The sequence below is a fragment of the Trachurus trachurus genome (assembly GCF_905171665.1).
Source record: "Trachurus trachurus genome assembly, chromosome: 14".
Lineage (NCBI taxonomy): Eukaryota > Metazoa > Chordata > Actinopteri > Carangiformes > Carangidae > Trachurus > Trachurus trachurus.
Window position 1 is genome coordinate 28,804,352 of NC_139903.1, and position 16,372 is coordinate 28,820,723.

General features: G+C 41.3%; 1 protein-coding gene across 1 annotated transcript; it reads left to right on the top strand.

The window, feature by feature from the left end:
- Positions 1-15,126: 15,126 nt before the first annotated feature.
- bhlha9 (basic helix-loop-helix family, member a9) lies at positions 15,127-16,029 on the top strand (the record flags this gene model as incomplete). The annotated part of the gene is made up of 1 exon (XM_083986390.1): positions 15,127-16,029. The coding sequence occupies one exon, from the start codon at positions 15,127-15,129 to the stop codon at positions 16,027-16,029; it is 903 nt and encodes a 300-aa protein (XP_083842516.1).
- Between the last annotated feature and the right edge of the window lie 343 nt (positions 16,030-16,372).

The following is a 16,372-nucleotide window of genomic DNA, read 5'->3' on the forward strand; positions in this document are numbered from 1 at the left end:
TTTTACAGCATGTACACACGCAGCGCGAGCACACACACACGCAAGCACACGCACGCACACACACACACCTGTTATGGTTCTCCTGCTCAGCTGTCGCTCGTGCCTCAGGTTGCTGCTCTGTCCTACCAGAGGCAGTTTTAGTTTGTGGCGGTGGTCAGAAAAGAATTTCCTAATATCCATTGATATCAGTTTTTAATTAGCCTACACGTTTCCTCTCGCTCCGAGACGGCAGTGTGAATGTAAACAAACTTCCGCGCGTCACTTGCAGCAGCACGTACGCGTCACGTGACACAAGCCGAGACGTATCTGCCATAATGAATTCAATCATAATGAAATATTTTTTTGTATTTTGAATTTTACTGATTTCAGTTAACTGAATATGAATTAATACAATGTGACACACAAAACAAATTATGACTCCTCCTCAAAAAAAAATCAGCAGGAAAAAAAAACTCATTGCTCCTCTGACAGCCAATGGGGGGGCAAGGAGGCACGGGCGGGGGGGCACTGCCCCCCTAATTGACCCCCTGACGCCGGGGCTGAGTCTGCCCCAAAACCTTGAATACCATATGCACAATAACCATAGATATGCAGCATGTCCTTTTTATTATTCCACTGGGACAATCTGTCCTACAGCTAATTTCTGTTTACATATGTACAGCTATTCATTTTCATTAGTAATGTAATAATGGTATTTTCCCATGTTGTTTTGATACTTTATGCCTTACTTCATTTTATTATTGCACATTTATAGTTTTGTTCTGTTCTGTCCATACAAAAGAAGTAAAACACTTCATCATTAAGTGCCAGTGAACAGGTAGTTATCATGTTTGGGACTATAATATTTCATGTGAAACTGTAATCCAAAAACAAGAATATACAATTGCACGTAAAAAAAAACAACAACAAAAAAAAACAAATTAATTTTCATGTGTGCTGATGTAACATTATGTCTACTCTCTTATCTTATTGTAGCCTACTAAGTTAGAAATAAATATGCACATACGCCACTGAGATATGAATAATAAATAAACAAACGTGGATCATGTCACATCATAGCAAGCAAAGGAAGTGAAACATTTTTTTAATTGCTGGGGTCAACAAGGGAACTACACACAATAACCACTAGGGGGTGACAAAGCAATGCAAAACAGACCTGGTTCCATCTTAACCAACATTGTGGGTTTTTTTTTTTTTTTTTGCATTATTGCATTATTATTATTCCAGAAAGCAGGTTTAACAATAACAAAGTCTGTCTTAAGTTAAGTTGAGTTAAGTGGGGAATATAAAAAGTAATCTTCCATGGATGTCCAATTCAACTTTTCACCATGGCAACAGGCAAACAAAGTCAGTCTCAATTTTGATGCAGCCAAGATGACAGATTTTCAGTCACATTGATGCAGTTCTCACATCAGGAACATCATTCTCACAATTCTTAATGCAGCTCTCTGAATTATTGATAAAAAGCTAACTGTGGAGAAGCCTCTAAAACAACCAATAACTCACTCATAGCATACAGTACAGTATGTCAAAACCTGAAAGGTCAGTCAGTCATTTCAGCATTGTCACCAATTAATTAAACTTCATCAGAGCTTCAAGACTCAGACACCATATGTCTGTCTGTCATATATACTGTAGACATGGACAAAATTGTTGGTACCGTTCTGTTAAAGCAAGACAAACCCAGCAGAAACTCTGTGGACAATTGAGACAAAACTGAAGCTTTTTGATCCAAAACTGAAGCTTTTTGATCCAAAACTGAAGCTTTTTGATCCAAAACTGAAGCTTTTTGGCAAGTTGCATCGGCTCATCTCACAGATGCAAAAATGAAGCTTAGGAAGAAAAGAACACTGGGCCTCATTCACGAACCGTTCTTAAGAACAAATTTGTTCTTAAGTCCTACTTACGAAGTTTTTACGAAGATTGTGGCATTCATGAATGTTTTCTTATCCAGAATTTGAAATCTAAGAACAGTCAGGAGTATACTTACACACTTTTAGGTGCTGAGACTTCTGCAAAAATAACCGATTATAGCGTTTTCTTTTGTTCTGCAGTTGTATGACATATGATTTGAATAAGAATTATTTTCTTATCTTTTATGATGTTTTTAATAATCATATATATTAATAATAATAATTGACAAATCATTGCAGTCTCTTAAAAAACATTATAGACACTAAATTCATATAATATCTTTTTTGGGGGGAGGGGGGGGGGCATACAGCTGCCGATATGATTTTTTTTTCCTAATTGCGGGCTGCAACAGTGCACTTACTGTAAGTGTTCACACTACACACAACTGTTTTTTTTTTCATATGTGATAATATGATGATATTTATGATGGCACACGTGAGAGTGTGGTCTCTCTGATAACAACCGAAGAGCTGCATCCACTGCTGACGCTACTAAATATAGCCTAAATATAAATATAAAAATATAAAGTTTAAACTAAATATAAGCCTTTTGTTTGTTTCTTTGTTTCATTCCTGCCGCAGTAGCGCCACTTCACTACTTAAGTTCTTTTTACGTTTGGAGTCTGGTGCTCCCTCCCAGATTTTCATTTGAGCATTTCAACTTTCTTTCTTACTTCACCTTCTCTGCTCAGTGCCTGTGGGTGCTGTTTGCACACGGCCCTGCAGTCTCATGCCCTTTTACGGGCATTGATGGGGCCGTTACCTATGCTAATCACATGTTAATTAGACTCACCTGGCACACGCCCTCAGTTTACGAGGAGGTGGCATTCATCAAGTAGGAACACAGCTGCGAACAATTCTGAGGCTTACGAACGTGTTGATGAATCTGACGTAGGGTTTTCTTAAGGAACTTCTTAAGAACAACTTAAGAAAGAATCTAAGAAGGTTCTTAAGAAGATATTGGTGATGTGCCTACTGTGTGTGGGCTGGAAGCTGTAAATGTAATATAGATGAGACATAAAGGATGAGGTCTGATGATCATAAATGTGGCTCTGATCATGTCAGTAGGATGAAATAATCGTGTTTCTATTTGTTCTGAAATATGCTCAGGGCCAGCATAAGGCTCAAACTGTATAACATCTAATCAACCATGTCATGGATAAACACACACAGCCTACTCACACCACCTACTGGGCAGAGAGAGAATGTTTCTTATGTCTTTCTACAAATGAAACTATTTCTCCTCTGGATGTCGCCAGTGAAGACAAATACCATGGCTACATTTTTTCTTTATCTTCAACTTGGGCAGTATGTGGGAATTTAAATGTTGAGTGATGATCTCTCTGATGATGATCATCATCATCATACTTTTATTACTGTACTCTTATTTCTCCTTGTACCCATTCCTGTCTTTTTTCTACCCAATAAACTGGAGCTTGTCACTTGTAAATGTCCACGTTGTGAGGCAGTCAACTCATACAGGCTTCAAACAAAATAACTTTTTTAAATTGAAAATACAAAAAGAGGAATGTCAGATGCATAGGCCTGGACTCAATCCAGACTAATTACCAGGTGTCCAACATGTAGCCATGCCCTAATACCCACTTTAGAAAATGACAGTTCAAAAATGTACTGAGAGGAGAGGAGAGGAGAGGAGAGGAGAGGGTAACAGATCAAGGGAGAGGCAGGCTCATTTCTTAATACAGCCTGACTTCTTTGTGCAGCCACTAGGAGCACCAACCAAGCATTAGACAGAATACAGAAGACATTTCCACAATGGCTTCATCTCGGAGTCGATGTTCTTTCTCCTACCTTGTACACCCACTCAGAGCATAACATAAAAATGCCCATGGATGGGTAATAACATAGTTTTGTGACAGAGCCTCAACTTGATAATAAAAGACTCAACATGTGTCACAGTGTCCCATCTCATTGGTTACACATGACGAGTGATACAGCCGTCACCCAGAGCAGCATGCCCTCATTTATACAGATCTTTAATTAAAGTAGAAGTAAGCGATCCGGTGGTTTTGTCTAACTTCCTGTCAGCAGATGGAGTTAGCAGTCCTCGCCCTCGTCCCTACGTCACCACATTCACGCTCATCCCTTGGCTGCACACACAGAGAGGACCGCCCCTTTATGCCGTTCTCTCTCTTCATTGGATAAAGGTTGTAGGATACAAGGAAAGTTTTCTCCTCGGCTTACAGCAGAGCAGAGTGACTGACAGACCCGTGTTTCAGACCAAACGCTCTATATAAGTGATTGCTGTCGGAAGATATAACTATTTAAGACTTATATTAACACAAACATTCTGCTTACTTCTTAATAAAATATCAACAAGTGAGTCCATGTACAAATTTACCATGAAGGATGATTAGACGGTAAACTTTGACATTTTTTTTATGCAAAATGGAACAATCTTTGGGGATTTGCTCACTAAAAGATAAGTTTTTGGTACTTTGGTACTGTGTTGGCTTCTGTTTTCAGTCAGTCAGTTTTTTCAGTCAGCCTGCAATGGTTGATCATTATTGTTATTGAAAAGACATTTTACTACAGTAGAAACACTTATCTCAACACCAGTTCATGACTGACTAGATCATTAAACAAACAAATACACATTGATATCACCCTCTTCCTGCCCCTTTAAAGGAGAAGTGCTGTGTTTTTTACATGCTGGACTTATTTCTGGCATAAAATGCGGTTGTTTAATCATCCATATAACTTTGGTGTCATTAGGAGTCCTTCTGACAATATTTAGATCCATTTCAGAGCCACATACATCCATAAAGTGGGAGTGATCGGGGCACTGAAATGCAGCCTCTAAATAACACATTATCTGCCATGAAACTTCATTTCACCAATATTTTGTTATGATTCACTAGTGCTATTCCACAAGAACACCACCAGTTACTATCTTTTTGCGGACATTCACCATAGACTCTGTCTCAAAACAGTAGCGTCCATCAAGTCGTCGTCCACAACCTCAAAATCAGACAAATATTCAGCCATGTTGCACAAATGCTTATTTAGAGACTGTTTTCGGTGCCCTGATCACTCCCACTACATGGATACGTGGCTCTTGAATGGATCTAAATATCGTCTGAAGGACTCCTAATGACACCAAAGTTATATGGGTAAAATAACCGCATTTTATGCCAGAAAGATCAAGGTTGTAAAAAAAAACGGCACTTCTCCTTTAAACTCCGATAACACCAACACTATGTATGAGGGAGGATTCTTTTCATCTTTTGCATCTCAGTCAGACATGTATGACTTTCCCAACAGCCACTTTTACTTTGGTTCCTTTAAGTCAGGCACTTCTTCCACACACTCATTGTCTGTGTTAAAATGACTGATATCCATCATCTACAACAGAACTGGCCCTCTGAGTCCAGTCCCCATTGCATCACTTAACGATACTTGGGGTCAGCCAACCATGACAACCCCATATTTTACATCACTATGCTATCAACTATCAACTAATGATTATTGCCCCAAGCACAAGTCTGCAGGAATATGGATTAATGGTCAGTGATCGTGGCCCAAAAAATGTCTGTCCACACCTCTCTCTACTTCCACTTTCCACTAGAGGGCAACATTTCCACAGTTGTTGTCTTTCACTGTCTCACAGTGACATGATGACCACAGGAGACAGGAGACGCCTTCTGAATCCAGACACTTGGACTACGCTCAGACTGCAGACAAAAGTGACCTAAATCTGATTTTTGGGGGGTCTAGTGAACAGGTCAAGTTTTTTTTTAAGTAGTGTGAACACTCAAATCTTGCCCAGGTCAGATTTTTTCAAATCAGATTTACTTCCATATGCAGTCCTGAATCAGACCCAGATCAGATTTTTTTTTCAATGCGACCCCAATGTGAACAACTAAGGCAGATTTGATGCAACTTTATGTCACTTTATATCAACATTGGTCACAATTTTGCACCGGTGGATGTTCACATCACTGTCCCACCGTCCTGGATTTGTCTCTGCATCCACACAGACCTCTGTGCCAAATTTGCAGCCAAAGCACCGCAAAGCACTGTTAAAATACAATAAATAATATAATAACTGTGGCTTTCCTTCTCTTCGTTCGTTTCCTCCTCAGCACCTACTCAGATATTTTCTGGCTTCCATTGCACAGACACTTTGAAATAAAAGCGAAAATGCTCATTTCATCAATGTTTCCTGTAGTAAAAAAATTGAATTGAGCATTAAGACTTGCAGTCTGAATGTAGCCTAAGTTGCAGTCCAACTGACAGTTATCCAGGAGGAGACACACAGTCAATGTTTTTTAAGGTAGCTTGTACTCTCTACCTCAATGAAGGATGTATACAGTACAGCAGAGCCTGGGAAACGAGCCTTATATGGTGGCCCTGAGAACTGTTTCAGAAAAAATCCTTATCAACACACACACACACACACACACACACACACACACACACACACACACACACACACACACACACAGATAATTGTGATCCTGACTATGACTTGTTCAGTGCCCAATTGTGACTTACAGTAAAGCTTAAAGCATTAAACATCAGCTGCATCCTATCCCATCCCTTCTTATTTCTTAGGCTATTTATATATTCTGATAAGAATGGGAGAGGTACGGAGGAGTATTGCATTCACTTGAAAAAAAGCTCTGATTTTCAGAGTAATATTTTCTGTTTTTCAGAGTAATTTATTTTTCTATTTTTCTGAAGTGGGAGCGTCTCGCGAGATTTTGAAATCTCATTAAGTCAGAAAAAAAATTACTCAGAAAAACAGAAAAATGAATTACTCTGAAAAACAGGGGGGAAAAAATAATTACTCAGAAAAGCAGAAAAAATTGCTCAGAAAGAAACAGAGCTTTTTTGGTTAAGTGAATGCAATACGCTTCCATAGGAGACAGGGTTGGACTTGAATGAGGGGCAGCAGCAGCTGGCATCAACAGCTTCCATGGTGCTTTTAGGAATAATTTAATGTCAGTTATGATCATTTAGAATTATGATGAGCAGAACCTGTGTGTTCATATGGGCTTGAGACAGACTTGAGACTGTGGTGAGAGAACTGGTCTAATATATTTATATAAAGACATACTGATATTTAAATAAAGACACCTCTGCAGGCTTCATTTGACGGAACAAGGCCTAAGTCAAACTTCTGTCTTTTCTGATGACATCTACAGACTTGTAGCACATGGAGTGTCTTTTTCTATTGAGACGAGAGCGAGGTCAATGGCCAGAGGTGAGACGGGGTAATGACTCCCCTCAGACCAACCTGAAGCTCAGGGCGACAATTATCAACCACATAATGACTAAACTGCAGCATTTAAACACTTTTGTTTGTTTCTTAAACTAACATGTGCACTGTCCACCAGCATTCTATGTACTGACATGTAGATTATCCCATTAGCTCTATGATACAGTCTGTCCTATTATACAATCTGATGCTTTGTCACCACCCCCGTGGTCAGAGGGCATGACTTTAACGGCCGTGGGTTGTGTGGGAACGAGCGTACCTTACAGATAGTTAACCTTGACCACATGTTCCAACACTGCAAATGGACCCTTTAATGATAACCCACAGTAATGACTGACTTCTCTTTGGAAGGAATGTAGCCTAGTATGAACATACACTGCTGCCCCTTTTTTTTTTTGCCAACTTTTTGTCATGCAGATAATACATGAACCACAGCGACGTGTGCATGACACACTGTAAAATATGATTGAAGTGCAGCAGTTTGATGTCAGTGCACGTCCTTTCCAAAAGAGCCTTCAGCTCCCATGATCTTGCGGTAAATGCTATCCTGTAAAAAGTCTGACTCATATCATGATTCAAGTATTTAGAGCAGTGGAGGAAGTGTACTGGCATTCCTCTGTGGAGGAAACTGTTAGACATGTCATGACATCAGTACTGACAGATTTGCATGGTTTTGTTAGGAGGTATAAATCATGGGGAGCAGAGGTTATAGTAATGTTCTCCTTATGGCTAAATTAGAGAGTAGGGGATTTTTAGTGACCCAAACATTAAGCACTGTTTTTCTCTACATGGCAACCACTCTCCATGACTTTCCTGAAACAAAAGTTGAAGTTTGACTTCATTTAGTTAAAATAGGGACAATACATATTAATGGACATATGTAAATATGCAAGATTATAGCCAACGGCTAATTTCCATCTCTAGTCCCTTCAGCAGGTAGATGTTAACATAAGATTACAGTAATAAGACAACAGTGACAAAAAGTAGAACAATTAATGACAACAAGTAGAACAATTAGTCTTAATGGCCTGTATGAGCAGGAGTAATTACAGAGAGAGAAAAATATGTCCTTGAAAACATAATAGGGCAAAAAAAAGACAAAAAACAATGAAACCGTACAGTGGATCAAGAAACAGACAGGCCAAGGGTCAGGGGACCATACGTATTTCGCTGGTATTTAAAATGCTATAGTATTAAAGTGTTAGGTGCGTAATTATATTGCAGGTCTGCCCGATTACATATAAAGTGCTATTTTAAATGCACAATACTCACTGTCTTGACAATCAATGTTACCATTATGCAAGGGTTAACATTGTTACTACATTAGATGTTTATGTGTGTGAATATGAACTTGATTAATAAAACAAGATTAAAGAGAAATTGGATTAAAGATGGTTATTTGTCTTTTTGTGGTAAATGTGTGATGGACTATCATTTTTCTATCAAGATTCTTTTTTTCTTTTTTTTTTACACTACAGCAGTAAAGCACTGGAAACATATCTAATTTTGCAGAATAAACTTCAGCACACCTCAGTGATGATTAATGGCTGACACTGTTACAGGTCTTCAGTGAACATGCACTTTCGATGCTGAGGTGTGGGCGCTCAACTACCTAAGGCATTGTCTCGCCCCAACAACTTTAGGTTTTATAGCTGCCATGCTCTCTGACAGGGATCACGGCAGCCGGCTCCGCATAACTGCCAGTAATTTCAGACAGAGTGATTCACACTTCTGTTGACGGGAGCTCGGCTGCGAGCGTGTTTTGTTTTGAACGTGCTGGACGAGATCTGTGATGCAGACGCTCTCTCAACACGTGACCGAAGCTACGGTGTGATTGTGTCACTCAGTGATGACAGATGATTATTACAACAAGGCAAGGCAGGGCAAGTTTATTTGTATAGGCTGTTTTCTACCAACAGTTTGTCTCAAAGGGCTTTACACAGCATCGTAACAACATCCTCTGCCTTTAGACCCTCACATCCACTGAGGAAAAACTCAGATTGAGATTGAACCAAGACAGTTAAGTGCCTTAACTCAGTTCCCCTACAGTATTTTGCTCTTCTGATCAAGTGTTGATCAATAAGAAAATATATTTGTCCTTAAAAGACTCCCCAAAAAACATCTCAATGTTCAACATCTCTTCCCTCAGGCTGCTGTGAGTTGGTGAGCCAACCAGAAGTCTCTTTTCCTTGGTTTCCTGGGTGATCCAATAAAGATATTGCAGACGTAAGGTAAACACTCAGGCCTTGTCCACACAGAAACGGGCCTTCCCCCAAAACAATCTTTGGTAACACTTTATTTGACGCCTATCTCTCTAACGCATTATAACCATACTTATAATGAGTTATAATGCAGTTATAGCATTGTATAACTATAGATATAAACACTCATAAATGACCATAATGCTTTATAATAATAATCATAACACACTATAAAGCATTTTATCATGACTTATAAGGTCAGGTATTATAATAGGTTATAATTGTTATTAATTCACTGACAATGCCCACATCGATAATGCATTATAAATATAGTTATAATGTGTTATAATTGTCTTATAGACGTGTATAACTATCATTATAAACACTAATAAATGATAATAAGGCTTTATAACAATAAGCATAAGACATCATAGAGCATTTTAGAATGGCTTATAAAATCAGCGAGTTACTGACCATTATAACGTATAATAATACCTGACCTAATAAGTCAAGATAAAATGCTTTATAGTGTGTTATGATTATTGTTATAAAGCCTTATGATCATTTATGAGTGTTTATAACTATAGTTATACAGTGTTATAATTGCATTATACCTCATTATAAGTGGTTATAATGCATTAAAGAGATAGGCGACAATCGAGATAAAGTGTTACCCAATCTTTCTTTTTTTTCTTCTTTTTTAAGTATATTTTGGGGGCTTTTTGCCTTCAACTGATAGTACAGTCGGGAAAGACAGGAAATGGGGAGGCAGAGAGGCGGGGAATGACATGTAGCAGAGGGACACCCGAGTTAGGACACGATCCGGAGCCGGCTGCAGCAAAGACTACAGTCTCTGCACATGGGGCTCCCACTCCACCCACTCAGCTAAACAACACCCCACCAAGACAATCTTTTTCCCGTTATTTTTGAAAAAGTTTTGCACAAACATGGCATCATTTCACATCAGAGTCAAAATATGAGCAAAATATTCTTATTATTTGGAAAAAACAGGTAAATTTAAGCTTCCTCCAAACTCCAAACATTATCAATCGATTAAATGTTGACTGGGAGTGTCAGTGCAGTATGCCGATTGATGATGATTTAATGAGCTAGTTTCAGACGCAGTGTCTGAGGGACCTGACGCCACCCCACTAACGTTGGTGTCTACATGAAAACGCTTGGGTGACGTTTTGAGATTTTCCCACTCTGGAACCTGTTTCCAAAAAACACAATTTTCACCCCCCGGAAATGCTGTTTCCGTCTGGGCAAAATGCCAAAACACTAAAAAACCTATGCAGATTCACTGATACCTGAATCCATGTGGACGGACTCTCAGTGAAAGTAAATCCTGCGAGGTTGAATAGAAGATCCAAGTGGGTGTGGCTTGGGATGCAGTATAACTGAAAGCGGTGACTGCTTCTTTGTGACATCACAAAGTCACATACATCTTGATGACTGGTTTTAAAGGATAATTTCCGTTTTTTACAACCTGGACCTTATTTCTAGCATAAAATAAGATCATTTTACTCACCCTGATGACGTCATCTCCGACCGCTGCCCGGCGCGGCTAACTTGCTACGGCTAATGCTATGGTTCGTTTCTGCGTGTTTCTGACTTGTCAGAACAAAATGAGCAGCTGGATGAAGTTCAGCTTCCACAGGTTTCCTCTCCTCAACCTGGACTCACTAAAGCTCCGGCTAGTTGAGCTAAAAATGGACCCGAATGCCGAAGCAGAATGATTATTATCAGAATGAGCCGAGCAGCGGTCGGAGATGACATCATCCAGGTCGGAGGTTAGTAGTCAACCTACAGGCGCAGCATGTTGATAACATGCCACCACGGGCTCGGAGGGGAATATCACTAGTGTATCATAACAAAATATTGGCGAAATGAACGAGTTTTGCGGCGGATAATGTGTTATTTAGAGGCTGCATTGGGTGCCCCGTGCTCTCGCATTATACGGCTATACGCGCCGCTCCACTGGGGCTAATTTCGTCAAAACAACTCCAAATGACACCAAAGTTTCTGGGTGAGTAAAATGATTGTATTTTATGCTAGAAATAAGGTCCAGGTTGTAAAAAACGGAAATTATCCTTTAAGACTCAGTTTCTCGAACACAGATTGTGAGAACCTCTCCTCAGACTGAAGCTTTGATACTTTCACAGTATTAATAAAGAACCTAGACCTGCTCTATGCCCAAACAACCAGTTAACACACCGATATGATTATATAGACCTTTAAAGTGTAATTTTCAAACACTAAAAATGTCTAGAACTAAACCTATCTAATGTAGGATTTCCCTCAGACCTTCAGAGATACAGTGTTTTAGTCAGCCTGTAAATGACATTATATCCTTTATGATCTGATAACAGTGTGGTGACTGCCTGGAATAGAAGCTCAAAGTTGACTTTTGTCTGGTTTTAAGCCACATGCACGTTTTACACCTTGTTTACAACTATATATTTGTTATATATATATTTTTTAGCCAGACAAAATTCAGATTAATGGATTTTGGTCACTTTTAAGCTTGAAGAAAAAAAGTTGAATAAATTGGAGGCAGCACAGCACCTTGCTGCTGCTAAAGTTTGTTTAATTAAAACCCAACATTAGCAACATTCTCAGCTCCCAAACCCTCTCTGACACCTCTGTCCATTGTACAGCATCAGTAAAACACCCACTTGATGTTAAACCATTACATACTTATGTAACAATTTATTTCTAAAGACAGATGTCACAGACTGTGTGTTTAACATTCAAGTACTTTACTTAACTACAATTTTTAGTCACGCCACTTTGTTTATTACAAAAACTCTGCAATAAAGGAGATTAGAGAGAGCTGCCATGAAATAACCACAGATTGACAGTTTACACTTGATAACACTGAATTTGCAGATACAAACTAGTCAGGGGTTTGTGGTGTGACAAAATAATGGAGGGGCAGTCCTTCCTATTTTTTTTTTTTGACTGCAGGGTTTTTATTGAGGTGAGAAAATTCCACGGCAGACACCAAAAACATGCATTAACATACCACTGCAAAGCCAAGGTTAGCGAACCTGGACCTTACTCACTTATTACCCCTAACTACCCCTTTTGAAATATACATCTATAATGTTTGGCACACAGACCTCTAATAACAAACGGCTAACAACCGGTCATTATGGGGGCTTGAGCAGGAGATTTACAAATCTAAGGTTCAGTGGTGCAGGGCTCCCCCTGTTTGAAAATGGTTATTCCATGAAGGGCAAGGGGAGCTGCGTGATAAAATCTAGTGATTTATTCCCGGCGGCTGATAATTACTGGTGTCTTGTCACCTGTCAGAAATGAATGGACAGGGAGAATCCGAGGCTGTAGTCTTCATGCTCTTTACACCACAGCAGTAAATCTGACATGTTTGTGAAGCCATAAATCACAGCTTGTGTGATAAATCCTACACTCTGCTCTGAGCCGAGCAGCGCAGGCCGAAACATTTCAAACAGTTTTCGCTGTAAAGGTTTGCAGTAGATCAGCGGGGCGACTTTAAAGGTGTGGTGAATAAAGTGCTGTGAGTGGGTGAGTTAACAGCCTCACAGGACTGCTCGAGATCAAGAAAGAAAACATTGTCAGTCTTGTTGTTTTTTCATATTAAATCTGGTGTTTTTGAACATTAACTCACATAATAATGTAGTGGATTTAATTATATTTGGAAGTTTAAATAATAATAATTAAAAAAAACATGTGATAAAGTGTTTGAAAAGGTAATTAATTTAAATTTTAGTTGGAGTTATCAAATAAATAATGAATGAATACTCCTGTGGTCTGTGCTGCTCTGCTGGCCTCGGCAGTAAAAAAGGCCAGACTAAATGTTCCCACCTCAAATCATTAGCTGCACTAAGAGCTGAAACTCGAGGCTGTAATTGTTTTAAAAGTTGGCGTCTCAGAGCCGCAACACGTATAATAAAAAGAAGAGGGCAGGAAGGAAGCAATGTTTCTCAACGACCCCCAGTTCAGCGTTGGACGGCCTACCCTTTAGTTATCTGACCCGTTGCACTTGGCCAGGAGCCTAGCTAAAGGTCAGTGCACTCACCTTTCACTGGCCACTCCAACGTCTGACTGACAGATCTTTCACATGCACGCAGAACTTGTTCTATTTGGTCTAAACAAAGTCTTAGATATATTCTATATCTAGTTTGAATTGCATTAGAAATGACTTTAATGATGATTACTATTTTCAAGCATGTGCGAATTGGAAAAAAAATGTAAATTTCACATCTTCACCAGTGAAACACTGAAAGATCGATAGCCTGAGCCAGCAGCAATGGTAGGTTCTAATTGTAAAATATTTGCCCTTGTTTTTCCCTCTCTTTGAAGTGTAGGGCTTGTTCTGTTCTTGTCCTCAGGTGCTGCCCAGGCCTGATTTATGGGGATGGGTTCCAGGGAAGCTACTCTAAATTACATGGCCCTTAAACCTGAGCAGAGAGACAAAGAGGGGGGGAGAGAGAGAGAATCACCATTGCAGAGACAGACACAGCTAATTGCAAGGACAAATCTAAGCCGGGGTAGATAAGAAGGTTCCTCTCTTCCTGCAGCTGAGAAAAGGGGAAATGCCTTAACACATTTGGCTGCTTGGATAAATGTGCAATTTGTCACAAGTGTCCCTGAGATACAGGGGAGGCTCAGCTACCATTCATTTAGATAAATGGCGTTTTGTAAATGATGGTTAAAAGAACACACGGTGGTGAGAGAAACATTGGCGGTCACCGAGTCTGAGTGGAAAGACACAAAGTGACCAAAGTGACAAGTGAGCGAGTGGTGGTCAGAGAGCGGCTTTCTAAGCTCTGCACTTTGCAGTTACTCTGCAGCATGTGTGCACACTTGAGTTGGAGTATAGGATTATATAAGCAGTGAGTCCAGTCACTGCTTATCACCCAGGAAGCTTAAAGGGACAGCAAGGAGTTTTGGAAAAGCGAAGCGTTTTCACACTACATTTATGAGCCTCCGTGCGCACCGTGAAATTCTTTGACCGGCGCAAGACAGACTCATGTTTTCATTCATAAAGAATTAAAGTCAGAGGTTCGAAGACGATCAGATACCGTTGTAGTTCCGACCATAAACGGCGATTCGGGGTCGTTATTCTCATGACTCGCCGCGAAACCGAAAGTTAAGAAATGCTGGTCGGCTCGACCAGCATTTCCGCCACCACTAATAATAACAAAATAACGATAGAGACAAAACGATATATTTATCGAAAATGGGCCCATTAACAAGTGTGGGTAACGTAGATTCATCCACATTAACGTGAGACTTTTTTATAACCAAATAGAAACTCCTCGTTGTCCCTTTAAAGTTACCTGCTATTTGCAAATAATAAGAATGTTGCGCTCATGTTTTGACACTGATGTGAAGTGTTGCAACTGTTCTGTAAGATTCTGCGAGGGAGAGTAAGAGAGGAGGAGGAGGAGGAGGAGGAGGAGGAGGTGACAGTGCCATTTGCCTGGAGGGCGCCCATAAACCTGGAGAGGGAGAGAGAGTGCACCATTCCTCACAGGTGACTGTACCATGTGACTTGAAGAGCTTTTAAAAGCAGGCCAACCTGTCTTGTCAAGGTAGAAGTAATCACAAGGCAGCAGAGGAGTCAGAGGAGGAGGATACCTGGGCTGTCGGCACAGTAGCAAATACCGACAGCCCCGCAGCAGCAGCAGCAGCAGCAGCAGACAGGGCTGCAAACACAACTCAGCACAGCACTCGACACTCGGGGTTTGACTCGACAAGCCTCCGCGTTGTCGACACAATGAGCTGCAGCAGCGTCGCGGGTTCAGAGTTCTCCGAGGAGGAGCTGGAACTCGGCGCGCTCGACCAAGGCGAGGACGACGAAATCCCAGAGGCGTCTTTCCAAGACAGTGAGAGCTCCAGCAGCAGCCCCGGCGACCCGGAGGAAGGCCAGACCAAGAAACGCAACCGGCCGGTTCGCTCCAAGGCCCGGAGGATGGCCGCCAACGTCCGGGAGCGCAAGCGCATCATGGACTACAACCAGGCCTTCAACGCCCTGCGGGTGGCTCTCAACCACGACCTCAGCGGCAAGCGGCTCTCCAAGATCGCCACCCTGCAGAGGGCCATCAACCGCATCTCCGCCCTCTCGGTCTTCCTGAGCTCCAACCCTCCCGGCAAGCCCTGCGCCCATCGGGAGTGCAACAGGGCGTCCGCCGGGCCGGGTGTCGCGGTGGCGTCTCGCCCGGAGCAGCAGGCCAGGGTGCCGGTTCCCCGCCTGGAGCATCAGGGTTACATCCCCTGGCACGCCTCCATCTCCCACCAGATGCAGCAGCAGCAGCAGCAGCAAGGTCACCACATGCACCGGCCGCCACCCGCGGAGCCGCACGTCTACATGGAAAACGCCGTGCCGCCACCGTCGACATCGTGCCCCCCGTCGCCTCACTACCCTTGCTACTCGGCCGAGGGGCAGCTTTACGCTTCGCACGGACACTGCAGCAGCCCCCAGAACCACCCGCCCAGCCCGCTGCCCTACCCGCAGGTGGGGGAGGGTTATGGCTACCAGCCGGGGCTGTGGGCCTCCTCCTGCGCTCAGGGATACATGGACACTTTCGTGGAGCCGCCTCACTCTCTGGGGCTCCCGTGGCAGGTGAGCTACAAGCAGAACCCGGAGCACGGCCTCTCCGTGTGCGCCGACGTCCTCTAACGCCACCCACTGTGAACGCCTGCACCGCAAAAACTCAAAATCTTTCCAAGAATATTTGTCTTATTTCTTGTCAAAATGTCTAATTTCTAGTCAAAACTAAACTCTTTCCACTTAAAATAAGACTCATCACCTTAAAGTTAACTTGTTTTTGGATAATTTTCACTTGTTCCAAACAAATTTTCACTTGAAATAAGTAGAAAAATCTGCCAGTGAAAGCAGGTTTTTCTACTTATTTCAAGTGAAAATATGCTTGAAAGGAGTAAAAAGTGTCTAAAAACAAGAGACTTTTAATATGATGAGTCTTATTTTGAGTATAATGAGATTTGTTTTGACTAGAAATGAC